Below are 26,639 nucleotides of genomic sequence, written 5' to 3'. Positions count from 1 at the left end.
AGTTATCCAAGAACTTCCAACAGCATACCAACTGCAACAGAATTTTATAGAGAAACTTTTAAATAAATTTAGGGTTTCATAAAATGGTATTTGGTCTTATTTTAATATTATGAATATATTGTAACAAAAGAAAAATTAGGGTCAGTAAGAAAGAACCTAGCATCTTACCTATTGGCATATCTCTCTCCACTCTAAAAACCCATTTTCTTGATTAGATAAATTTAATTTACCCTGATTTTGGATGGTATGTAAATCCTCCCCTACCCAGCCCATGTACCAGAAGGAGCTGGCCTTATTCAAACTCCAAAGGTGGGGCTGGTTGGTTTCAGTCCTAGCATAGTTACTGATCTTTGAAATCTAAGTACTTTCTTTCTCCTCAATGCAAGTGAGTTGATTCTCCACTGCTAAGTGGAGCCACAGAAGACAGTGGGAGAAACTAAGACCTAAATGATTTCATTAACTCCTGGAACCACCAAGTCTGCCTGTCTTCAGGTTCCTACCTAAAATGATTCACACTTAGTTGCTTATGAGCTGGTTCAAATTGGCTTTCCTGCTACTTGGAATACTTCTAGGGAGTTGATTTGCTTTGGAAGTGGTCCTACTGTACTCTAGATTTTCTATGTCCTCTAGTTACACCATTTGAAATGCTGTTTTTGGTTGGAAAGCACTTGCTTTTAAATACGTACATATTCCTCAAAGGATTAGAGTCAGCAGACACCAGACTTGTATAAATCTTCCCCCTCATCCTAGTAAGGTTAGCTATACAGTGCATATGGGAGTTAGGATGTGTGTGAGAGAGGAAAGGGAGGCAAAAGGAGAACGTTTTGGAGAATGGAGGCAATTCTAGATGAAGTGCTATTAAGGACAAGACATGAAGATTCTGGACAAAGTCACTGACTGATGAAAGAGGAATGAAGAAAGGTAAGAAAGCAAAGAAATCACGTTCTAAAGCCTGGCTAAGAGTCATAAATATTTGTTGCCATCAGGCTAATTTGCCTTCAGATGACTCTTAATTGCTGAAACATACAGATTAAATAAGTTTTTATAGGCTAGCCTGGAAACTATCAATTTTATTTATTATTTATTAGTACACAATGGTTACATTTATCATGGGGGGTCCCTACCCATCCCATCCCTCCCAGCTCCTTCTCTTGGTCCCCTTCCCATTTTCAAAGCTCTATTTCTATTTTTTTCTTGCAATTCTTTTTTCTCATCTCTTTCCCCTTCTCTTTCTCCCCCTTCCTCTATGTCGTGGTCTCCTTCCCATTTGGAAAAGATCTCTCTGCTTCCTGTTATCTTTACTTTGCTCCTTACATTTTGGGTTTCCCAAAGAAGAAAAACTATGTGATATTTAAGCCTGTATGACTTACGTCACTTAATATTATGGTTTCAAGGTTCATCCATTTAGCCACCCAAGGTGCCTCAAGTTTATCCTTCTTTATGGCAGACTAGTATAAATATCACATTTTCGCTATCCATTAATCTGTTGATGGGCATACAGGCCACTTCCAAGATTTAGCTATTATGAATTATGCTGCTATAAACATGGGTATGCATGTATCCCTGTAATATAATGTCTTTTTCAGGAAGCTATCTAGAAGGGGAAAAGCTTGGTCAAATAAATTTCTAGTCTTAGTTTTTTTGAGGAATCTTCATACTGATTTCCATGATGTTTGTACCAGTTTATGTAACTACCAACAATGTGGAAGGGTTCCATTTTCCCCACAGTCTTGCTAGCATTTGTTATTATTTGATTTCTTGACGACATCCATCTTTCTGGAGTAAGACGGAATCTTAGTGTTGTTTTAATTTGTACTTATCTAGTGGCCAGCAATGTTGAACACTTTTTCATGTATTTATTGGTCATTTGCACTTCTTCTGAAAAGTGTTCATTCATTTCAGTTGCCTATATTTTGACTGGGTCTTATTTTGGAGGGTTTAATTTTTTTGAGTTCTTTATAGATTCCAGATGTTGGTCCTCTGTCTGAGGACTAGCAGCAAAGATTTTTTTCCCCTTCTCTAGGCTGTCTCTTCCTTCACTCTTTCGGTTGTTTCCTTTACTGTGAAGAACCTTTTAATTTGATATGGTCCTATTTGTTGTTTCTTGGTACTATTTCTTGTGCCACTGTTCAACAAGAAAGCCTTTGCCTGAGCCTATGTCTTTAAGACATTTTATCTTCCAGCAGATTAAGTGTTTGTTTTAACATTTAGATCTTTGATCCATTTTGATTTTAGTTTAGTACATGGTGAGATATATAGGCCCAGATTCAATCTTCTGCATGTGGATATCCAATTTTTCCAGCACCATTTATTAAAGAGACTATCCTCCACTGTAGAGATCAAACAGCTAAATGAGACTGGGTTAAAAAATATCAATTTTAGGCCAGCTGAGCTGCAGCAGCCTGTCTCGTAGGGGTCGCCACCTCTCGGGGCATGGTCGCCTGCCACCAGGATGGCTGGAATGGCCTTAGTCATGAGGCATTTAGATTTGTTTCAAGGAGAGATTATGCATCAGAAGCAATGAAGGGTGCAGTTGTTGGTACTGATTTGGGGACTACCAACTCCTGTGTGGCAGTAATGGAGGGTAAACAAGCAAAGGTGCTGGAGAATGCCGAAGGTGCCAGAACCACCCCTTCTGTTGTTGCCTTTACAGCAGATGGGGAGCAACTTGTTGGCATGCCAGCAAAGCGACAAGCTGTCACCAACCCAAACAATACTTTCTATGCCACCAAGCATCTCACTGGCCAGTGCTATGATGACTCTGAAGTACAGAAAGACATTAAAAATGTACCCTTTAAAATTGTCCGTGCCTCCAATGGTGATGCCTGGGTTGAGGCTCATGGAAAACTCTATTCTCCAAGTCAGATTGGAGTATTTGTGTTGATGAAAATGAAAGAGACCGCAAAAAATTACTTGGGGCACACTGCAAAAAATGCTGTGATCACAGTCCCTGCTTATTTCAATGACTCGCAGAGACAGGTCACTAAGGATGCTGGCCAGATATCTGGACTGAATGTGCTTCGGGTGATTAATGAACCAACAGCCACTGCACTGGCATATGGTCTAGATAAATCCGGAGACAAAATCATTGCTGTATATGATTTAGGTGGTGGAACTTTTGATATTTCTATCCTGGAAATTCAGAAAAGAGTATTTGAAGTGAAATCTACAAATGGGGACACATTCTTAGGTGGTGAAGACTTTGACCAGGCCTTGTTACGACACATTGTGAAGGAGTTCAAGAGAGAGACAGGAGTTGATTTGACCAAAGACAACATGGCACTTCAAAGGGTGAGGGAAGCTGCTGAGAAGGCTAAGTGTGAACTCTCTTCATCTGTGCAGACTGACATTAACTTGCCATATCTTACAATGGATGCTTCTGGACCCAAACATTTGAATATGAAGCTGACTCAAGCTCAGTTTGAGGGAATTGTCACTGATCTAATCAAGAGGACTATTGCTCCATGCCAGAAAGCGATGCAGGATGCCGGAGTCAGCAAGAGTGACATAGGAGAAGTGATTCTTGTTGGTGGAATGACTAGGATGCCTAAGGTTCAGCAGACTGTACAGGATCTTTTTGGCCGAGCTCCGAGTAAAGCTGTCAATCCTGATGAGGCTGTGGCCACTGGAGCTGCGATTCAAGGAGGTATGTTGGCTGGTGATGTCACAGATGTGCTGCTCCTGGATGTCACTCCTCAATCTCTGTGTATTGAGACTCTGGGAGGTGTCTTTACCAAACTTATTAACAGGAATACCACTATTCCAACCAAGAAGAGCCAGGTGTTTTCTACTGCTGCTGCTGGACAGACTCAAGTGGAGATTAAAGTGTGTCAGGGTGAGAGAGAGATGGCTGGAGACAACAAGCTTCTTGGGCAGTTTACTTTGGTTGGCATTCCCCCAGCCCCTCGTGGAGTCCCTCAGATTGAAGTTACATTTGACATTGACGCAAATGGGACTGTACGTGTTTCTGCCAAAGATAAGGGTACAGGACGTGAGCAGCAGATTGTAATCCCGTCTTCTGACAGTTTAAGCAAAGACGATATAGAAAATATGGTTAAAAATGCAGAGAAGTATGCTGAGGAAGACCAGCAAAAGAAGGAACGAGTTGAAGCAGTTAATATGGCTGAAGGAATAATTCATGACACAGAAACAAAGATGGAAGAGTTCAAGGACCAACTGCCTGTTGATGAGTGCAACAAGCTAAAGGAAGAGATTTCCAAAATGAGGGAGCTCTTGGCTCGAAAAGACAGTGAAACAGGAGAAAACATCAGGCAGGCAGCATCTTCCCTCATCACTGAAGCTCTTCGAAATGGCATACAAAAAGATGGCATCTGAAAAAGAAGGCTCTGGAAGTTCTGGCACTGGAGAACCAAAGGAAGATCAAAAGGAGGAGAAACAGTAATAGTAGCAGTATATTTTGGAGTCAAAAGGACAACGTACTATGAAGCTTGGGAGCAGAGGGACTTCCTGAGCAGAAATGGGCAAACTTCAGTCTTTTTACTGTGTTTTTGCAGTATTCTATATATAATTTCCTTAATATGTAAATTTAGTGACCATTAGCTAATGCTCTTTTAATGGATGATAATTCTAACAGTACAGGGTTCACGTTGTTCTGTCCCTACCCTGTCATTTTTCAGATGCATGTAAAGGGGGAATAGAATGATTAATTACTGATCATTAAAAAAAATATCAATTTTAAAATAACACTACCTTCTTAAAAATACCAGTAGTTCCTACTGCTAGAGAATAAAGACCTATCAATACCTGGCTTCCTCCACTCTGTGCTTCACTCATGGAGCCTCACTGAAGTCACAGTTGAGAAATCCTGCTTCCCCAAGTATTACAGCCCTTAGAAATTTAGTTAAGTGATACTCCTTTTGCAAAATGTTCCAAAATCCAGCTGGAATTAATAATTATTCTTTATAAAGCAAGTTTTATTATGACCTTCATATGGCTATACAAAATATCATCATTATAAAATTCCTGATTGCTTGCTAGATTCTAAACAACTTTCTTGAAGTTAGAACAGCAACTTAATGATGGAGCTTCCCTATAACTCTTTAAACATAATATTTAATGTGGGCTGAGTACCAAATAAATTATAAACAATTTATTTTTTTACAAATTACATGAAAGAAACTGAACTCTTAAATCAAACTTTTGGAATGTAACTTGCCAGTAAATTTCAGGATTTTACAAATAGTGAAGAGATTTAGATGAGCATATATAGTATGAAGTTCTAATCAATACTGTAAGTTTATATCTTTTTTTTGGAGATCCAACTCAGGACCTCATGTTTGCCAGGCAAGAAGTTTACATTTTATAATCTAAAGAAAGTGTAAGTGACAATAGGGCTAATTTACCTTTTTTTTTAGACAGGGTCTTGCTATGTAGTTCAGGCTGATCTTTAACTCACTATATAGCCCATGCTGGCCTTTAAGTCTTGGCAATCCTGCCACAGCCTCCCAAGTGCTAGGATTATAGGCATGCACAACTACACAATTTAGCTTTTAAGTTAAATTAGAATTAGCATGGCTGTTTCACGTAGGGATATAAGCTTATCAAAATTCATACATTACTCAAATGTCGGGTCCCTATTTCCTTTAAACATGTAACATAATTATATTTTAATATTAATTTTGCTTCCTCCTTGGAAGGAAGACTGCTTATCTGTAAATTACATTTCAAATTTAATTATCATGTCAATTTACTGACGGCTTAATAAAGAAAACAATCACATGCCACATATAATTCTACCAGGCATTTCATAATTTTAGTTAAATATATTTCTATACAATTTACAAGAAAAGTATATATATTAAAAATTCTTTTATTAGTAATTAAAACAGTACAAAGCTGGAATAAAACAGATGAATGACTGATTTTTTTAGTGGGAAAAGAAAATACAAGGTTACAAGGAAAAAACAGCTTAAAAGCCTTTGAAAATAAAGTTAACAGTAAAAAGGAAAAATCAGATGGAATGCTTATAGATACTGAGTCATATGTTTTTATAACAAACATTGACAACTCCTCATTCTGTTAATTCATTCTCTACAAGGAAGTTATCTTGGAAATTTCTCTGCCAGGAAGGTTATACTTCCTCCTGTAGACTTTCGTAATAGTAACTGTGCCTTATATTTAAATGCTAGTATGACTATTGCTATTATAATAAAAGCCTCCTTACTGATTTCTGTGCTTCTGCACCTGTCTCACTTTAGTTTCAACATTGTAACAAAAATGACATTGTATCTAATTAGTTGACTCTTCTGGTCAAAATCCTCTACTGCATTCTGATTTCACAAGGAGTAAAACTGCAGTATATTGTAGTTTATAATGTTCTACAAAACAGTGGTGGTGAATCTATGGCACCTGTGTGCCACAGCCAGCTGTATCATTGAAAGCTCTAAAAGGTTCATCACTGTGCCTATATGATCTCCACATCATCTTAGCCTTATTGTTCATTTTCCCAAAGTGTTATTTTATTAAGCTTTTTGGGGCTAGAGGGATTAAGGGAACCATCAACATCAAGTTGACTTCAGAAAGGTTCAAAAATGGAGTACCTAGTGGAGGAGGCCAGATATTGGTGGATCTTTACTTTCTTTTTTTTTTTTTTTTGTATTAAATTCTTTTCTTGGTACATTGTAGGTATACAACACAATTACATTTCTCATTGGGAATTGTACCTTTACATAATGCATCTTGATTCTTATTTTTTCCCCATTCCTAGCCCTCCCTTCACGCCCTCCACCTTTCCCTATTTACAAAGACTTTATTTCCATTTTTTCCATTTCTTATCATTTTTCCTTTCCCTTCTTTCCTTTCCCCTGCCCCTCCCACTACCCCTACCCCTTTGGACCTTTTCTTCCTATTTTCCATTATCGATTATTCATTCTAATCATTGGTACATTTTAGGTATACAATATAATAACATTCATCATTGGAAATTTGCACCTTTACATATTCTCTCTTGGTTCTTATTTTTCACCCTTGCCCAGCCCTCCCTTCAACCCCTCCAGTCCTCCCTATTTACAAAGATTTTGTTCCTATTTTTCCATTTTCTCATAGTAATCCCATTCCCTTCTATCCTTTCCCCTAGCCCTCCCACTTCCTTCCCCTTTGCCCCTTTTCTTCCTATTTCACATTACCTATTATACATTTAGTCCTTATTTACACTTTCAGTTTCTCACACCAGAGAAACTATTTGGTATTTACACATCTATGTCCTATTTATTTCACTTAAGAGTATTGCCTCAATGTGCATCCACTTAGCTATAAATGTCTCTAATTTCTCATTTTTTATGGCTGAGTAGTACTCCATTTTATAAAATAACCACACTTTCTTTATCCAGTCTCCAGTTGATGGGCATTTGGGCTGTTTCCAAGCTTTAGCTATTACAAACTGTGCTGCTATGAACATGGGTGCACATATATCACTGTGGTATGATTCTTTTTAATTCTTTGGGGAAGATCCCCAGCAGTGGAATAGCGGGGTCAAATGGGACTTCCAGTCCTAGTGCTTTGAGGTATCTCCATACTGATTTCCACAGTGGTTGCACCAGTCTACACTCCCACCAGCAGTGGAGCAGGGTTCCTCTTTCCCCACAGCCCCGCCAACATTTGTTATTGGTTGATTTCATGATAGCAGCCATTCTTTCTGGAGTGAAGTGGAATCTCAGTGTTGTTTTCATTTGCATCTCTCGAATGACCAGTGACGTTGAACATTTTTTCATGTATTTATTTGCTATTTCTACTTCTTTGTGTGAGAAATGTCTGTTCATTTCAGATGCCCATTTTTGGATTGGGTCTTTAAATTTGGAAGATCTGATCTTTTTAAGTTCTTTATAGATTCGAGATAGTAGACCTTTGTCTGAGGAAGAGCAGGTGAAGATTTTTTCCCACATTGTGGATAGTCTCTTCACACTGCTGGTGGTTTCGCTTGCTGTGCAGAAGCTTTCTAATAAGAAGAGATCCCATTTGTTGATTGTTTGTGCGAGTTCACGGGCAACTGAGGTTTTGTTCATAAAATCTTTTCCTACACCGATGTCTTCAAGGGTTCTACCTAACCTCTGTTCCAACTGGTTCAGAGTTTCTATTAATCTTTAATCCATTTTGATTTTAGTTTAGTGCATGGTGAGAGATACAGGTCTAGTTTTAATCTTTGGGAAGTTGAAGCCCAATTTTTCCAGCACCATTTATTAAAGAGGCTATCTTTCCTCCAGTGAGGGTGTTTGGCTCCTTTGTCGAAGATGAGATGGCTGAGTGTGTCTGGTGTTGTTTCTGATTCTTCTAATCTGTTCCACTGGTCCTCAAGTCTGTTTCTTTGCCAGTACCATGCTGTTTTTATCAGAGTAGCTTTGTAGTAGAGTTGCATATTGGGGATTGTGATACCCCCTGCCATGTCTCTGTTACCTAGAATTGCTTTTGCTATTCTGGGTCTCTTCTTGTTCCAAATGAATTTTTGGATTGTTTTCTGAAGGTCCATGAAGTATGCTGCTGGGATCTCAATTGGAATTGCATTAAATCTATATAAGCAGTTTTGGAAGTATGGCCATTTTCACTATATTAATCCTTCCTACCCAGGAGCAGGGGATGTCTGTCCATTTTCTGATATCATCTTCAATCTCTCTTTTCAGAGTGCCATAGTTTTCAGAGAAGAGGTCTTTGATTTCTTTCGTTAGGATGATTCCTAGGGATTTCAGTTTTTTGGATGCTATTGTGAAAGGAATTATTTGCCCTATTTCTCTCTCAGTGAGTCTGTCATTGGTGTAGAGGAAAGCTATTGATTTTTGTGTGTTGACCTTGTAACCAGCTACTTGACTGAATTTGGTTATTAAGTCTAGAAGATTTTTGGTGGAGTTCTTGGGGTCTTCTATATAGACTATCATGTTATCTGCAAATAATGACAATTTGACTTCTTCATTACCTATCTTTATTCCTTTTATTTCTTTCTCTTGTCTAATTGCCATGGCTAATGTTTCCAGAACTCTATTGAACAAGAGTGGTGATAGTGGACATCCTTGTCTTGTTCCTGATTTTAGTGTGAAGGATTTCAGTTTTTGACCATTTAGTATGATATTGGCTGTTGGTTTTTCATAGATGGCTTCTATCAGTTTGAGGTAGAGACCATCTATTCCAATTTTTTGTAGGGTTTTTATCATAAATGCATGTTGGATTTTGTCAAATGCTTTTTCTGTGTCTATGGAGATAATCATATGGTTTTTGTCCTTGGCTCTACTGATAAAGTGTATTACATCGATTGATTTTCATATATTGAACCATGCCTGCATCCCTGGGATGAATCCCACTTGATCAGGGTGTATGATTTTCTTGATGATCTTCTGCATTCTGTTTGCCATTATCTTATTAAGGATTTTTGAATCTATGTTCATTAGTGAGATTGGCCTACAGTTCTCTTTTTCAGTTGGGTCTTTCTCTGCTTTGGGGATCAAGGTGATGCTTGCTTCCAGGAATGAATTTGGGAGTATTGCTTCCCTTTCAATTTCACTGAAGAGTTTAAACAATAGTGGCAGCAGTTCCTCTCTAAATGTCTTGTAGAATTCAGCAGTGAAGCCATCAGGGCCCAGGCTTTTCTTAGTTGATAAGTTTTAACTACATTTTCAATTTCATTGGTTGATATTGGGTTGTTCAGAATTTTTAGGTCTTCTTCGTTCAACTTTGGTAATTCACATGTATCTAGGAATCTGTCCATTTCGTCTGTGTTGTCCATCTTATTGGCGTATAGGTTCTGCAAGTAGGTATTGATGATCCTCTGGATTTCTGCTGGGTCTGTTGCCATTTCACCCTTTTCATTCCTAATTGCATGGATTTGGGCCTTTTCTTTCCTTTTTCTGATAAGGTTGGCTAAAGGTTTGTCAATTTTGTTGATTCTTTCAAATAACCAACTCTTGGCTTCATTAATTTTTTGTATCATTCTCTTAGTCTCCATTGCATTGATTTCTCCTCTGACCTTTATAATTTCCTCCCTTGTATGAGCTCTGGGCTTGTCCTGTTCTCTTTTTCTAGAAGCTTGAGGTTCAGCATCAGGTTGTTTAATTGGGCTCATTCTGTTTTCCTAATATGCGTATTCACTGCTATGAATTTCCCTGGTAAGACTGCTTTCATTGTGTCCCATAGATTCCGATATGTTGTACTGTCATTGTCATTTAATTGAAGGAACTGTCTGATTTCTTCTTTAATTTCCTCTGTGACCCATTGGTTATTCAGAAGTGTGTTGTTCAATTTCCACGTGTTTATGAAAATTTTTGAGTTTCTTTTGCTATGGATCTCCAATTTCATCACACTATGGTCTGATAATATACAGGGGATAACTTCAATTCCTTTGCACTTACTTAAACATGTTCTATGTGTGAGTATGTGGTCTAATTTGGAGAATGACCCATGTGCAGCTGAGAAGAATGTGTATTCTGATTTTGTGGGGTGGAAGACTCTGTAAACATCTGTTAAGTTCATTTGTTCAAGAGTTCGATTGAGTTCTAGTATTTCATTACTTATTTTTAGTCTAGTTGATCTATCTATTTGTGACGGGGGGGTGTTGAGTTCCCCCACTACAACTGTATTAGTGCATATATGACTTTTCATGTCCATTAGAATTTGTTTTATATAGTTGGGTGCACTAGTGTTTGGTGCATAGATATTTGATTGTCATCTCTTCCTCTTGGATTCTTCCCTTTACAAGGATGTAGTGTCCTTCTTTATCTCTCTTCATCAGTGTTGGTTTGAAATCTACTTGATCTGCAAAGAGGATAGCTAGTCCTGCTTTTTTTTGGGTTCCTATCACATGGAGTATTGTTTTCCACCTTTAACTTTTAGTCTATGAGTTTCCTTTTGAATTAAGAGTGTTTCTTGTATGTAGCATACTGTTGGATTTTGCTTCTTGACCCATTCTGACAGTCTATTTCTTTTGATTGATGAATTGAGACCATTAACGTTGATGGTTATAACTGAAACGTATTGACTTGTCATTGCCATGACTTTTTCTTTTTGTTGCATTCTCCTCCTTTACATTTAATTTCTTGTCATGCCAGATGGGTTCATTCTGCTTTGCTTCCTGGGGCTGTGATCCTCAATGTCTGTTCCTAGGATATTGTGTAAAATTCTTTGGAGTGCTGGTTTGCTATTCACGAAGTTCCTAAGGTGCTCTTTGTCATGAAAGTATCTTATTTCTCCATCCATTTTGAAAGATAGTTTTGCAGGGTACATCAATCTGGGTTGGAGGCTGTTTTCTTTTAGGGCTTGGAATATGTCACTCCAAGCTCTTCTTGCCTTGATGGTTTGTGTTGAGAAGTCTGCTGTGACTCTGATGGGTTTTCCTTTCTATGTGATTTGTTTCGTTTCTCTGACTGCTTGGAGAACTTTGTTCTTCTGTTGAGTTTCTGGAATCTGAACAATTATATGCCTATGTGTAGATTTGTTTTGATCAAGGCTATTTGGGGTCCTCTATGCCTCATTTATTTGTATGTCAAGCTCTTTTCCGATGCTTGGGAAGTTTTCTGCCATTATTTCTGTGAAGAGATTTTTTATGTCATTTCCACTCTCTCCTGTTTCTTCATTGAGCCCAATCAATCTTATGTTATTCTTCTTTGCATCATCTAGCAGCTGCTGGATTGATTTCTCATGTTCCCTTAGAATTTTGAGGCAATTTTTCTTTTCCTGGTCACTAATGGCAATCTTATCTTCTATATGTGAAATTCCATCCTCACATTGGCTCATTCTGTTGTGTAGACTTTCAGTGGAGTTTTTCATGTCCTGGTAATCTATTTGCATCTGTTTAATGGATTCCATTTGTTTCTCATGCTGGGATTCCATCATGTTCCTCAGCTCCTCTCTAGATTTGTTAATCATGTCTTGTACTCTGAGCACAATTTCTCCTGTTATGTGAGAAATTATTTCTGATTTCATTTTTTCCAGATCCCTTTTTTTGCCAGTTCAGTGGGTCCAGGTGGTTGAGTATCAGAGTGTTCCATCTCATTTCCCTTTGGGGTTGCTGTAGGTGATCTGGAAGTCTGGTTTTGAGACTTATTTATGTGTTTTCTCATTTCGACTGGGCCAGGGCTCTGTTAGCACCTGCACGGATTACCTCCTCTGAGCTGGGTGAGGTGGGCCAGGGGCCGGGAGCAGCGGTAGAGATGGTGACCCAAAAGCCCTTTCCTATGGGCTGGGAGCAGTGAGAGGGATGGTGGCCGAGAAGCCCCTTTCTCTGGACCAGGTGCAGTGGAATGGCGGCTCAGAAGTCCCTCCCTCTGGGCCGGGAGTGGTGGGAGGGTTGGTGGCCTGGAAGCCCCTTCCTCTGGGCCAGGAGCAGTGGGAGAGGTGGCCCAAAAGCCCTTTCCTCTGGGCTGGGAGCAGCGGAAGGGATGGTGACCGGGAAGCCCCATCCTCTGGACCAGAAGCAGTGGGACAACGGCTCAGTAGCCCCCACCCCGGGGCCAGGAACAGCAGGACTTAGTACCTTGGTCTGGTGGTCTGGTGTCCTCTGCGTCTTTGTAGTGTGGAACCAGGTGGCTGCCTGTCTGCAGCAGGGTGATTCGGTGTTTTCCACGCCACTCAGGACCTCGGTAGGGCGTGCACAGACCTTCCTGCGTGCAGTGGGCTGATTTGGCGTGTTCTGTGCGACTCAGGACCTCGGTAGGGCATGCACAGACCTGCCTGTCTGCAGTGGGCTGATTCGGCGTGTTCTCTGCAACTCAGGACCTTGGTAGGGCATGGGCAGACCTACCTGCCTGTCTGCAGTGGGGTGATTTGGCGTCTTCCGTGCGACTTGGATCTTTACTTTCTATCAGTAGCAGCCACTGACTACTATAACTATCTGATGCCATCAACAGTTCCCCTATTGGGTCTCAGAGGGGTCTCCCTCTGTCCCACTCATATTAGCCTCTTTGTTGTTGATCAAATTTAGCAACTACACTTCAGCTGTGGGGTCTCTTTTCGGAGCACTTTTCACCCTATCATTTCCTTTGGGCAAGTCCCCCTGCAGTGCTCTGAATCTTTTACCCAGGTTAGTTTTTTCTCCATTGCACTTAATACACTCTGGAATACTGTGTGTTGATGTTTTTGCTTATAATGTGTTTTTTTCCCCACTAGAATGTAAGTTTCATGGCAGTAAAGACTTTTTGTTTGTTGCTATATCCTGAATGTCTAGCACAGATTTCAAGGAATACTTGTTGAGTGACTAATCTATTCCAGTGTAGTACGTGCCTAATAAGATTTTGAATCCTGGGATGTTTGGAACATATTATGTATTGAAAAAATGTTCCTTAATTAGAAAAGTAAAAATATCATCAAATCTTTCATTAAAAAGAAATAAAAATACAAAATTGTACCTTGGCACATACCTGTTTGAATTCTGAATCTTTTCCCACCATAACTTGAAGACTGTAAATAACTGGATCACCTTTCATTGGCTGTAAACATTCCCATGTAATTTCACAAATGTGATCATTTATTTTCTCTATTTTGGGAGCTATAGGAAACAAATATAAATAAGATTTGTTCCTTTTGATTTTTTAATGTGGCATGTCCCATAGATACTTGTTTTAATAAAAAATCAACACTTCTCTAAAACCCAGTTAAAAATAAGTATCAGTGAATTTTTTTTTTTTTGGTACCAGGGATTGAACTTGGGACCTTGTGCTTGCGAGGCAGGCGGCAGAACCACTGAGCTAAATCCCCGGCCCACATCAGTGAATTTTAAAAATCTACATACAAATGAATTAAAAGCAATATTCTCCTTAAGGCTTAGACACCTAACTGGATGAGACAACAGAAGAGTGAGTCTGATACTCATTAACATTATCAGAATGACTATTCAAGGAGAGTCTGGCTGACTCTGGATCTGCTTAACAAACGATACGGTCAAGTACCTGATCCAAAACACTGTTCTAGAAGTCTGTGTAACCAGTCCTCACAGTCTAATAAACTTAAGTCTTTTTGGTGAAATGTACAAAATGCAATCCTTGCCAGGGTCATTTTAAAATAAGAGTGACTCAGAAGTTACATACATACATGTCTATACAAATATGTGTACATGTTTATGTAAATTTGATTGAAAAATCCAAGTTAGCTAAAAATCTGTTTCACTTAGTGAAAGGCCTCACTTTCCCTCTGGAATACAAGTGAATGAAATAGTAATGACTTAAAAAATATTAAAAAAAACAGTTTATGATAGCAGAAATAGCAACAGATCCTATCAGAAACACAGCCTATTTATTCAATGTAGTATTTTTATGTTTATTAAAAAGATCACTAACTTGTATTTAGACCAGGTTTTGTGTATCAATGTACTAGACAAAATAGTATTTATTACTGAGTGAAAATCCCAGTAGGTGGGCTTGTCTATGAAATTTTAATGAAAGTAAATAAAGCAATTTATGAAAATACATTTAAAATTAATTTTATTATTAAAAAAATAATTACAGAATGTATAACTTACCTTTCAAGGCAGCTGGGACAGATTTTGGAGTAGTGAAAATATATTCTTGGGAGAGGGGACCTTCCCCAGCTTCATTACAAGCTTGAATACAGAATTTATAAGATGTTGATTCATTAAGTCTTTGTACTTTGTATGTATGACATGGTCCTCTATACAAGGAAACAAACCTAAAATGAAAATAACTATTAAATAAAATCTTATCTATCTTGTAAAAAGTATCCTTAAAATTACTAGAAAGTATAGTTGAGACTATTAAGGATAAGAAATTATTCTACAAATTTAATGCCAGGAATGGTTTGTCCATGTTTTTCAACATATAACGAATATCATAGATATTTTGGATTTCCTAATCTGACTTGGTTTTCTGAAAGTCTGTTGCTAAATTTTGTGTCTAATTGTTAACTGTTTCTCCTCAGGTACAACTTTGTTCCTGACTGCTATCTCTTAAAGTATACATTTTTAGAGTACCAGAACATCACAATTTTCATCATGAATTATTTCCAATTAAACTCATATCCACACAATTTGTCCTCTATAGGATAGAAACAAGCCAGGCATTTACTTCTATTTTAATTTTGTCTTTTTTGGAAAAATGCTAATTCTTAATTCCCAGGCATAATTTTAGTGATGTTTTCTAGAGTTTCATGTAGGAGTATGAAAGAATTAATTACAGATTTATCTATGTGAACTGTTTGACTCAGAGGGTTTTTTTTGTTGTTGTTTTGGACTTGTGGGGATTGAACCCAGGGCCTCATGTCTGGGAGGCAAGTATTCTACCACTGACCTACATTCCAAGGCCTTTTGAGACAGGTCTTGATAAACTGCCCAGGCTGGCTTTCAACTTGACAATCCTCCTGCTTCAGCCTCTCAGATAGCTGGTATTACAGGTGTGTGTCACCCACCCATATATTTTATACAAGTGTAACATTATATATATCTCTCCTAATATGTTATCCATAAGTTGAATGTGTCCCGATAGTTTTGACTGGCTGTTTAAAAAATTTTTGGACAGTGGGAAACAATGAATGCTCATGTATTACTAAGTCTGAAAAATGCAGTCAAGTTAAAAATAAACCAATATTTAATGACCTAAAGTCACAGCATTTCCAAGAAATAATAATTGGATAAGCCTTGTCATTATAAATTTTTGAAATCTTTTTAAATGATAAGAAAAAACTAGTGGTAAAACTATTTGAAAAAGCTGAAAATGACAGAACCTGTGGTCAGGTAAGGTAGCATTCTGACACCACTCCATAGCAAGTGTAAATAGTTTTGAAAAATCAAAGGAAAGGAAAGTAACCAAAGATATTAAATTGATTTAATTTATTAAGTTTATGCATAAATGTATGACATTATAAAAAGTCTTAATTTCTTGATTTTCCACAACCAAAGGCTACAGACTACATTCATACCTTACAAAAAATTCTCTAGATTGGCCGGGGATTTAGCTCAGTGGTTCCAGCGCCTGCCTTGCAAGTGCAAGGTCCTGAGTTCGATCCCCGTACCCCACCCCCCCAAAAAACAAACTCTAGATGCTAAATGATTATTGTTTAAAGTTCTATAATAGAATGTAATAGAATTTATATTTCATAGAATCTTTAGTCTGCTGTCTTTTAGCATTATACCAACTAGACTTTTTTTGTCAAGCCTTTTGTACTATCCCACATGTGAATGCTATAAAGAGGATGAAAAAGAATTTAAAGAATTCATCCAATAATAGTAATGTGTATGAAAGATAAATGGCATCAAAAACCTGCAGTGAGGAAAAGAACTTTCTAGAGATAAGGCTACCAAGAGTACAAAAATTCTTCCAAGAACAAAGGCTAACATTCACAGGCATACAGATTTTGTAAATGAACAATACTATTTTGTGTAATGTTCCTGAAGGTGATATAATACACAAGTTATTCTATATGTTATTTAAAATGTGTATTTCTGATAGAGTATTTATTACAAGTACTATTCAAAAACAAAGTTAATCTTGGGAAAAACTGTTACTAGTACTCTCAATCCATCAGATAGACAAAATTCTAATACAATAAGTAAAAAGTTGAAAAGTAAAATTGTAGCTGGGCACGTATTCTTGCGATCTCAGCACTCAGGAGGTTGAGACAGGAGGATCATTGCAAGTTCAAGACCAGCCTGGGCTACACAGTGAGTTCAAGGCTAATGTGAACTTCAGAGCCAGATTCTGTCTTAAAAATAGAAAAAATAAAATGCAAAAATTTTAAATAGTAGAATATTAACAGTTATGGAGGGTAGATGGGATTGTTTATATAGGATATAATATGAATAAAGTGCCCTAAATTGATATTTGAAAAAAAATTTTTTTAGACAGAGTCTTGCTATGTAGTTCAGGCTGGCCTTGAGCTCACTATGTTGCCCACACTGCCCTCAAACTGGAGACAAACCTCCTGCTTCAGCCTCCCAAATGGTGGGATTACAGGTATGCACCATCATACCTGGGTCTGAATAATTAATGTCACAAATATTTTGAGTAACACTGCAAATGGAATGCATCGTTTAGTAGGACAGTATATGGCATGGTCTATAGCAAACAGTATAACATATACATGAAAATGAAAAGAGGAATAGATAAGAACCTGAATGAGAGGAAGTATAGGAAAGAGACTGGAAAATTAATCATAGAATCTAACCAGAATTGCCAGTTAGGAACTGAATTGTGTTTGTTCAGTATGCAGGCCTGTGTCACAGCCACGGGAAAGTGTGATTCCTTAAGGATCTCTGAGACCTTAAGCAAATCACAATCATTTACTATAAATGACTTACTATAATCATTTATAGTAAATGGGTTTGAGAAGAGAACCAAAATACAGCCCACTTAATTTTTCCCCCTAGCATCCCAGTCATATTATAAACAGGAAATCTACACTTTGTTTTATGATATTTTGAAAATCGCATACTTAGAAACAATTTTTATGAGTCTTAACTGTTTTTGCCAACTTATTTCTATAGCTTTTGAAAATTTATGTACTTAAAATATAAAAAAAAACTACATAAAAAAGCAAAAATTCTACCTTCCATTCTTATCCTCCATTTGAAGGTGGTACTGAATAGAATCTGTTGACAGTGTCTTTGAGCTTCCTTCTCCCCATTTCAGCTTAAGGTTCTGGTGGTGAAAGGCAACACATTCCAGACGAGGTGGATCAGGAGGGAGGGGCTTAGTTTTTAATTTTATCATATGGCTGAAAGGACCAGCTCCAAGGCTATTCAAGGCTTGAATTCGTATTCTGAGTGTCACATTAAAAAAAATTTTAGTTTATGATTATTTTATTTAAAGTGTTTCTCTGGTCTAGGTAAAAATTTATAGTTTTTATAGAGTGTACCTGTATGTTGTATCTGGTTGCAAATTGTCTATGGTATAGCTTGAAATCTTTCCAACTGTCAGGGGCTGTTTATCCCCAAAGTCTATGCTGTAGGCAAGGATTTCTGAACCATGATCACAAGGCTTTTCCCATCTTATTGCAAGGCATGTAGAAGGTGAATAATGGGGATTTTCTACATCATCATCACTTATTTCCTCAAGACAAGTCACAATGGCAGGAACCGATGGTGGAGTCACACAGGCTACTACTTCACTGAAAGGGCCAGCACCCACAACACTCAGAGCCTACAAATTAACAAAGCCTCCAAGTTAACAAAGACACGACCATGAAATTGCAAATAAAACATAAAATTCTGGTCAGAGCATGCACTGATCACTTTTACCTGGACTCTGCAATAATAGGTGGTTGCTGGTGAAAGTCCTTTTAATTCATAACTGAGGCCAGGCCCACAGTAACATATCTGCATACTTCCTTCAACTCCTCCCCACTCCAGGCGATATTCAGTGACATCAGTTCCATTACTCAAAGGAATCTTTAAGTTAAGAAAAGGATAAGTTCTTAGTCTTGATTTGACTGAATAACATTTGGGCAAAAATATTCTTTCCTTGAGTATATTGAAAACTGGACTGTTTTTTAATTTCTTTAAAATATTTATGCAAATCAGTACTATACAGCTTTATTCATTAAAATGATCTGAATTTATGACTGGTCAAAAATACAACTTCGTTTTGAATTAGAAAAAATATGACTAAGAATTATTTTAGAAAAGAGTATTTTAAGGCACATATACTTCAAAATAATTCCACTAAATGTTAAACCATACAGGACATTTTCTTTGTTAAATTTCAAAGGAAACAACACATAATTATCATTATTGATTATTACTATACAAAAAAATACACTGGAGATGATAAATATAATAGAAATAGTATTACATTTATTCTTATTGATGGTTCTTTTAAACATTAAGTTCACCAGTAGCTGAACAATCTCAGTATTGAGACAAAATCTTTGATAAAAATACAAAGCACATTATGAACAAAAGTCCAAATAGGTGAAATGTCACTATATCTTACTCAAATTCTTCAAAGAAACAGAACTCACTTTTTACCATATGAATTTAAGTAGGGCTTACTCTCTGTGTAATAAGACAAAATTCAGAAGACAAAATGAGCAATATCTTTATTCTTCTATATAAACTATTCCAATAACTTAGGAAAGTAAACTTAAATTAGTGGAAATTACAATACCTCCCAATTCACTTGTGCACAAGTTGCAGATCTGCAAGTTACTTGAGGGGGTTTACATTGATCTGGTGGCCCAGGGGCTGTAGTAATATCACATTTTTCTGAAAAGGGTCCAAACTAGAAAAACAAGCATAATCAGTGTTTTCATTTTTCACCCTTAACTGCCCAATGATAACACCAAATTCTAAAGAAAGATTTACTAATAATTAAGTCCATCTTCCCTATCCTTCCAGATCAATTTAGTTAAAATTCTATAAGCATTTGCAGAAAGTAAATTTTAAAATCTTGGACATGAAGGAGAAGAGAATTTTTAACTTTCATTTACTACATGTTCTCCCACTTCTATTCTCTTCATGAATTGGATTTGGTAAAGGGTGGAATAATAAGAAATGTGAGGAATGAAGAAATGGATACCAGTTAGAGGCACGGGTTATGGTAAGCATAAAATTATATTTTAAAATCTAGATAGCTCTAGAAGGGTAAAAAGATGTACGGTATATTTTTTGGAAATATAGAAAGCAAATATTTAAGATCATTTTGACAAATTATCGCAAACCTGAAAATATGGATTAGGACATCAATATTAAAGATGCCATATGTATTGCAGCTTGTGAGGCTCATAATATGGTGATTTCACATAGAAAGGAAGGACTTAAGGGCTGCCCACAATATATTTGGATAGAAGTTTTTAAAAAGTTTACAGATTAAATCCAAACTCAGCGACAGATATGAACTATTGTATAGTTCTCTAAAATCTGAAATAATGGGGAAAAGGGACACTTGTCAGTTTAATTTTGTCAAATTTTAATTACAGAATAGTTTGCTCATTTGAGATTAAGAAATGACTGCCTTGTCATTAGAGAAACTGCCTTAAGGAAGAGAGATGAGAAGTGTCACAGTTGAGCTTTGGCTCTAGAGTCTGACAAACCTAGGGCTTACTCTATCACTTACTGGTTTGTGTGATCATGGGCAAGGCTTTTCTGAGCTCTCGTTTTTTTAGAGTTGTAAACCGAAGATATCACCTTTTTTGTCCATTGTATTGAACTGTATGGACATACAGATAATATTTTAAAAATTATCTGCACAAAACTAGAAATGCTTAAAATGTAAGTTTTTCCTCTTTATGCAAAATAGGAATCACAACTAGTTTCCAACTGGAAGTAAATGCTGCATATAGTCGGGCTACTGATTAAGTAAATCTTATTAATACTGCTTGAATGAAAATGTTTAATAGATATTGGGAAATGGGAAAAAATGTTCAAATGAGAAGGGGAACAAGGGAGGGGGGAGAGGGAAGGAAGGAAGGGACAAGAAAAAATAAGAGAAAATAGATGGAAAAAATGGAAACAAAGCTTTTGTAAAAAAAGAGGGGAAGAGGGGTCGAAGGGAGAGGGGGAATGGGAAAAAAAGAAGCAAGATATATCATGTAGAGGTACAAATTCCCTATGACGAATGTTAACATGTATATCTAAAATGTACCAATAAATGTTTTGCTTCAAAAAAAAAAAATTAAAAAAAAACAAAACACTGCCTGAAAAATAAACTTTAGCTTGATGGAAATTCTAAATAAAGTTTGAAAACACTAAGATTCTCTAAAAAATTATAAGACATATGGACTTTTTATTCATCAATTATTAAAAATTATAAAATTTAGAGTCACACATTGAAAGCAAAATGGCTAAATAGTGGGAATGATATGTATTAAAAGGAACCACCATTGTGATTATCTTTCATTCAGCATGGTCTTCTCACCCCTATTTTGTTAGCTGCACGCAGTCTGAAGCTGTATGTCTTTCCAGGGAGAAGGTTGCTCACTGTACATTCTACTTCAGAGCCTTGGTAAACTTCTCTGGGTTCATCTTTTTCTGCAGGAGACACTTCAACACCGTAACAAGAAATGGGTGATCCACCATCAATCAGAGGGGGCCCTAAGGTGAAAAGATTTATGCAGGTGAAGATGATGAACATTTTTAGTGCTAAGTTAATGATAATTTATTACCAAGATATTTGGAAATTACCCCATCGTAACTGTACTTCTTTTGCTTTGGGTCTACCCTGTAATCTTGGAGGGAGGCAAAGGCCAGGAGGCACAGCTGGAGTCTGGACAAGTAAAGATTCAGAGACCTGCCAGAACAAAAGCAACACAAAACAAAACAAAACAAAAATGCCCCAAACCAAATCATCAGATTGCATTTGGTAAAGGAAAATAGTATGAACACAAAGACTACCAATAACTTGAAATTGTTTGTACTTGACTATTAACTGAAAAGGAATATAAAACCTAATTAAATCATTAAAACACAAATTTTTGGGGCCGGGGATTTAGCTCAGTGGTTTCATCGCCTGCTGCGCAAGCGCAAGGACCCTAGTTTGATCCCTAGTACCAAAAAAACAAAAAACAAAAACAAAACAAAACAAAAAAAACCACACAAATTTTTATAGACAGACATATACTATGCATCTATTATATACAAAGAAGAAAGTTACTGAAAGATGAGCCTTCAAAATTTTTCTATAATAAAAAAAAACTACCCAATACAACTTGATAGGCAGTATTTTTTATTCTGCCTAAAGGTAACTGCAGGAGGGATGTTTTAATATTCAGTAAATGCTGGCTGCATTGTTTTTAGGAGGTTTAGACACATGGTTACTGAACTTTTAACCTAAATGCTAATTTATTTATTAAAAAGAAAACTTTTCTTTCTTTCTGCTTAAAAATAATTCTAGTATCTGATAAGCTTCTCTAGGTACTTGATACCTTTTAGGTATTTGGTATTGCTTTAAATTTTTATGCCATATTTATATATTTTTAAGTCTCTCAGTTGTATTTTAAAAGATATTCTCTTAAAAACATAGACATATAAATTTAGTGCCACATTTCTTAGCTAATTTGTGTTAAGGTTTATGCTTAATATTCTTTATAATCACAAATATGGTATTTGTTCATTATTTTATTCAGAAAGATATTCTATATAAGAATGCTGTATTGGAATAGGATTTCGTGTGAATGTATTTGCTTTTCTGAAATGTAGGGAGATTGTCTTTCTTTCTTTTGCAATCCTGGGATCAGGCTCAGGGTCTCACTCACATATGCTAGGTCACTGAGGTATATATACCTCCAGTGCTGGGGAAATTTTTCTTACTGGTTAAAATAATGCAACTGGATTATAAACTGGTTTAGCAAGATTCACATGCAGTTTCATAATACTTACATTTTAAACTAAATGGTTATAATACATTTAAAAAATATTTTCAGTTAAATTCTTTTTTTTTTGGTACCGGGGATCAAACTCGGGACCTTGTGCTTGTGAGGCAGGTGGCAGAACCACTGAGCTAAATCCCCGGCCCCTTCACTGTTAAACTCTATTTGAAAAATAATTATGAATGCTCCAAGAAACTATCCTTGATTAAATTCATTTAAAAATCACTCCTAAAAAAAAAAATTACTCCTATTAAAAAACATACCTGTCCAGATCATTGTAAATGTCTTATATATAATCAATGAGTGGTATATTTAATCTACTTTTGGTCACACAGCTCTCTAATAATAAAATAAGGGCCAATTTTTCTGAAATAAGCAAACATTATTATCTGTGTTTAAATAATAAATAATATTTTATGGTTTCTCCTGACATAATTTATAGAGCAGTAAATCATTGTATAACTATTTTATATTTGTTTCTGACTGGTATGGTTATAAGCAGCATCTTAAAACTTATCTTTATAAAATTTTCTCGATTGGTTTTTGTGTACGTATTTTTTTTTTTTCAAGGGAAAACACCAATGAGAACAGATATTCACAGAATAGTTAGTAGGAGCAAAATATTATATCAGAATATTCTGGTAATTATAACCTTATCAACTCAGGTTGTAGAAACTACTTTTCTACATTTGTAGACATATTTCAATATTTAAGGTGGCATTTGGAGATCCTATCTAACTTGGCCAAACTTTAACAATAACATCATCATCTGTAAATAAACATTACCGCACTCTGTCCTCCATCACTAATGCAGTAAATGCGCAAACGATAGAAACAGCCTGGGTTCAGTCGATCACAAAGATGTTCCCTAGTAGCGCCACTGTATATCATATCCCATTTATTTCCTGTAAGGTGAAGAATTGTGTTCAATCAGCTGTAAGGTGATGTTTAATGTTTTGGTATCATGGACATGGCAGGTATCCTAGCTTCACTAAATAAGTGTTTGTATACTTTGTCAGAAATAATTCTAGCTTGTTACATGTTTCCTAGAAATGATCTAATTTTCTTTGTACGTGCAGCTTCTTAGACAAATCTGCAAGGCTTTGCTGAAGTGAAACATCTCTAATTCCATAAAGACTTTGGCTTAGACTGATAATTTGGTTTTAATTAAGTATTTTAAATGTGTTTACTGGTCCAGTAATAACATTATAACAAACAGAATAGAGACAGCCAATATCATAGGAAGTTCAATTTTAATTAAAAGACATTCCTTTCGATCCCTGGTACCAAAAAAAAAAAAAGATATTCTTATTTTTTGCAGGAAATGTCATTTTATAGAAATAAAAATTGCTACATGTGATATGCACACATGAAGTTCACTTGTCATAAAAACTTTGTACTAAAACTAATATAAATTGAGTTAAATTTTAGAAGATAATTTTTTTCTGGTACATCTGGGTATAAATCTAATTCAATAAATTAACATTTAGGTCACTTCATAGTTATATAATGACTTAGCCTGGGTAAGTAGAACCAAGCAATGTAAACAAATGAAGAAAAAAAATAAGAAAATGTAAATGACATTTGATTCACTGTATTTCTGGAGGTCATAACAGGTAAAATCCTAACTGCAGCAAACAAACAAAAAAAATCAAGGACAGCCCACAGTGAAGTAAATATCTTTCATGGTAGCAAATGAAAAGAGGAAAGAAAAGATACAAAATGTAAAATCGTGAACAGCATACTGAAATAATGAGTGAACTAAAACAAATCTATCAAATAGCTTCTTACCATTAGACCCTTCTGCCATCTCCACTACATACTTATTAATGGGTGCCCCTCCATTATCTTTTGGTGGATCTACTCAAAGAAACAAAAGTGATATTAGTTTGGCATGGTACATACAACGTAAAAAAGGACAGAAAATCCTAATAAACAGAACACCAAACTAAGATTGTTTAAAAAGAAAAAATCACCTGCACTGTTTTATTTTTAATATCTGTACCCATGCTGTTTTCAACCTGTTTTTCAATTTATCACATTTCCCCATGTTTATAAATTTGGCTCTCTAGACCAATTTTTAATGGCTATACAAAATCCCAGTCACTTTAGATTCTAAGGTGGTTCGATATTTGTGGATATTTTATAATTACTACAAAGACGTTTTATTGATCTGAATTCTTTAGACAGGGAACAAGTTTCAAAGACTGTATGATCTTTGCTTTACCATTAACTATTACACAAGCAGTTGCTCAATAAATATTTGTTTTAAATGAATAACTGATTTTCATTTCTCTTGAAGGCTAGGATAAACCAGAAAACTCTGGGTGCAAGTTCAGTTATCTTTCATTTTACACAGTGTGGCCTCTGCTCAGTATCTTACAGTGGATCCCCAGTTCTCGTATCAAATCTGAACTTAGTATCTGGAGGCACACAGCTTTCCACAAAAAAGAACCTCAGTGAATGAATCTCATATTTCTTACTGCACCAACAAATTTGTTTAGAAAAATAAATTAGGCATAATCAAAACTTTACTGAAAAACTGACAACAAAATAGGAGATCATTGTTGTATACCTTATAATAATAAAAAATAATTACCTTAATTTATGGGATTAACTAGAATTACTGAACTCATGATAAAGTTTTCTGCAAGAAAACATAAATTCAGGAAGTTGTGCAGATCATTAATGGTGCTTTCTTCTAAATGAACAACCTTCTCTAAGGTTGGCTTTTCCTCCTGTATGATGGCGTAACACTGCTGAACAACCTTCACAAGAATCACCGTCTAAGCATGGCTGAAACCATAGTAATCTTGTAGCAACCAGGATATTTTATATCCATAAAATAGGAATTTGAACTTTGAGGTCGTAGTTTCATATTTTTCTTTTCTTCTTTTAAAGACAGATGTAGTAAATATCTACCAAAGGTGATCACTGTACAAGCCCAGCCCACCCATATTGCTCTCAAATCTCTTAAAGTATTTTCATATTTGAGCTGTTAATCAAATACAAGAATAATAATAATAATAATGTATAAATATTCATAGTATCTTACCCCAAGTTATTTTAAAACTGTGTGAGTGTATTTTTCCTTTAACTGAAGGCCTTACAGGCACTCCTGGTTTATCGGGGCAGGTAGTAAATTCTACTACTTCACTTGGATTACTTTTGCCTTCTGAGTTGTAAGCAATAACCTGTGGTAACACAAAGACTTGACTTAACATAGTAACATTATGACATAATGTAGTATATTTGTTACCTAATGGTATTGGCTTAATAAACAAAGCACTCAAAGAAAAATAGGTTCAATTAAATTATTAAATATATTTTCAGAATGTGATGGCCTGTGTTTATCAGAGTTGTTTGTCTTTAATTGGGAGATGGCATATACAAAGAATATGCAAGTGTACTTCCCATTTAGAGTCAGTCCTGGAATACAAGTGTTAAAGTCTAACATTCTGACATTAAACAATAGTCATCAAAGCAACAGACCCTATAGTCTAATAATCCTTTAGGGGCTTCAGGTTTGCTTTACTTAATTTTGGGGGCATTACAAAGACATCCACAAATTCTTTAAACGTTCTTTATTCATAAGGTGAACATAATTCCTGTTCCCTTGTGTGCAACTTGTATCAATGATTTCCTCAAACAATGTTACAGAGATGACAGTATACATAACTTGCCTATGTAGAAGACTGTGGGGTGATGATCTGAAGGGTCCTGGTCCATGTGAGTGAATTTGAAGCCGGACCCTTAGGACCAGTTGAAGGCTTCAGATGACTGCAACCACAGCTGACCTCTTGAATGTAACTTATGAAGACCCTGTCTTACAACCACCCCGCTAAACTGTTCCTGAATTTTTGACCTGCAGAAACTGTGAGACAATAAATAAATAATACAGTCTTTTCAAGCTACTAAGTTATGGGGTAACCCTCTTATGTAGCAATAGAAAAATATAAGTTGTATCTAGGTGTCATTATATTTGATTTTAGAAATTTAATTATACCCCTGTTTTAACTTCATTATAGACAGAGCCTATGATGCTACATGGCAATCTGGATGAGGATTTATTCAGTAAATTTACCATGCTTCCAAATAACTCATGCAACCTAGAAGAACTTGGTAAAACTTAGCTTAGTTGTTCAACTTTGTTTAGGCTTCCTCAGACTTCTCACATATTTAAGATTATTACAAAATAGGCTTTCTCATGCTACTGCTTTACAAATGAGATGACAAAGAGGTTTGAAGCACTTATCAATTCTGTACATAGCATCTACTTGCTTTATTACTACAGGAGACCATAATGTAACAAGTCTTATTAAAAGTCATAAAGATCCACCTAATAAATATTTTAAGGCTATATATATTTTAGAACTGTCCCCTTTTTAAAAATT

At 36.1% G+C, this 26,639-nt stretch overlaps 1 protein-coding gene and 1 pseudogene across 5 annotated transcripts in view; both read right to left on the bottom strand.

Annotated features, from left to right (window-relative positions):
• The window catches only part of Fndc3a (fibronectin type III domain containing 3A), a 190,252-nt gene that overhangs the window by 4,833 nt on the left and 158,780 nt on the right, over positions 1–26,639 (bottom strand). For all 5 annotated transcript variants that reach the window (XM_021257842.2, XM_087197348.1, XM_004844172.4 and 2 more), the window contains 11 exons: positions 25,301–25,439; positions 24,037–24,105; positions 23,032–23,150; positions 21,062–21,167; positions 20,796–20,971; positions 19,047–19,160; positions 18,179–18,328; positions 17,797–18,080; positions 17,488–17,700; positions 14,450–14,616; positions 13,353–13,480 (listed from right to left, as the gene is read on the bottom strand). In XM_021257842.2, coding sequence (XP_021113501.1) covers positions 13,353–13,480; positions 14,450–14,616; positions 17,488–17,700; positions 17,797–18,080; positions 18,179–18,328; positions 19,047–19,160; positions 20,796–20,971; positions 21,062–21,167; positions 23,032–23,150; positions 24,037–24,105; positions 25,301–25,439 — 1,665 coding nt within the window. The remainder of the gene's footprint in view (positions 1–13,352; positions 13,481–14,449; positions 14,617–17,487; positions 17,701–17,796; positions 18,081–18,178; positions 18,329–19,046; positions 19,161–20,795; positions 20,972–21,061; positions 21,168–23,031; positions 23,151–24,036; positions 24,106–25,300; positions 25,440–26,639) is intronic.
• LOC110348992 (small ribosomal subunit protein eS27-like pseudogene) lies at positions 24,741–25,288 on the bottom strand (annotated as a pseudogene).

This window comes from Heterocephalus glaber, unplaced genomic scaffold, assembly GCF_053883595.1.
Source record: "Heterocephalus glaber isolate CG9 unplaced genomic scaffold, H.glaber_assembly_v1.0 deba00001666, whole genome shotgun sequence".
Taxonomy (NCBI): domain Eukaryota; kingdom Metazoa; phylum Chordata; class Mammalia; order Rodentia; family Bathyergidae; genus Heterocephalus; species Heterocephalus glaber.
The sequence above is the reverse complement of the archived record's forward strand: the minus strand, read 5'-3'. Positions and strand labels throughout refer to the sequence as shown.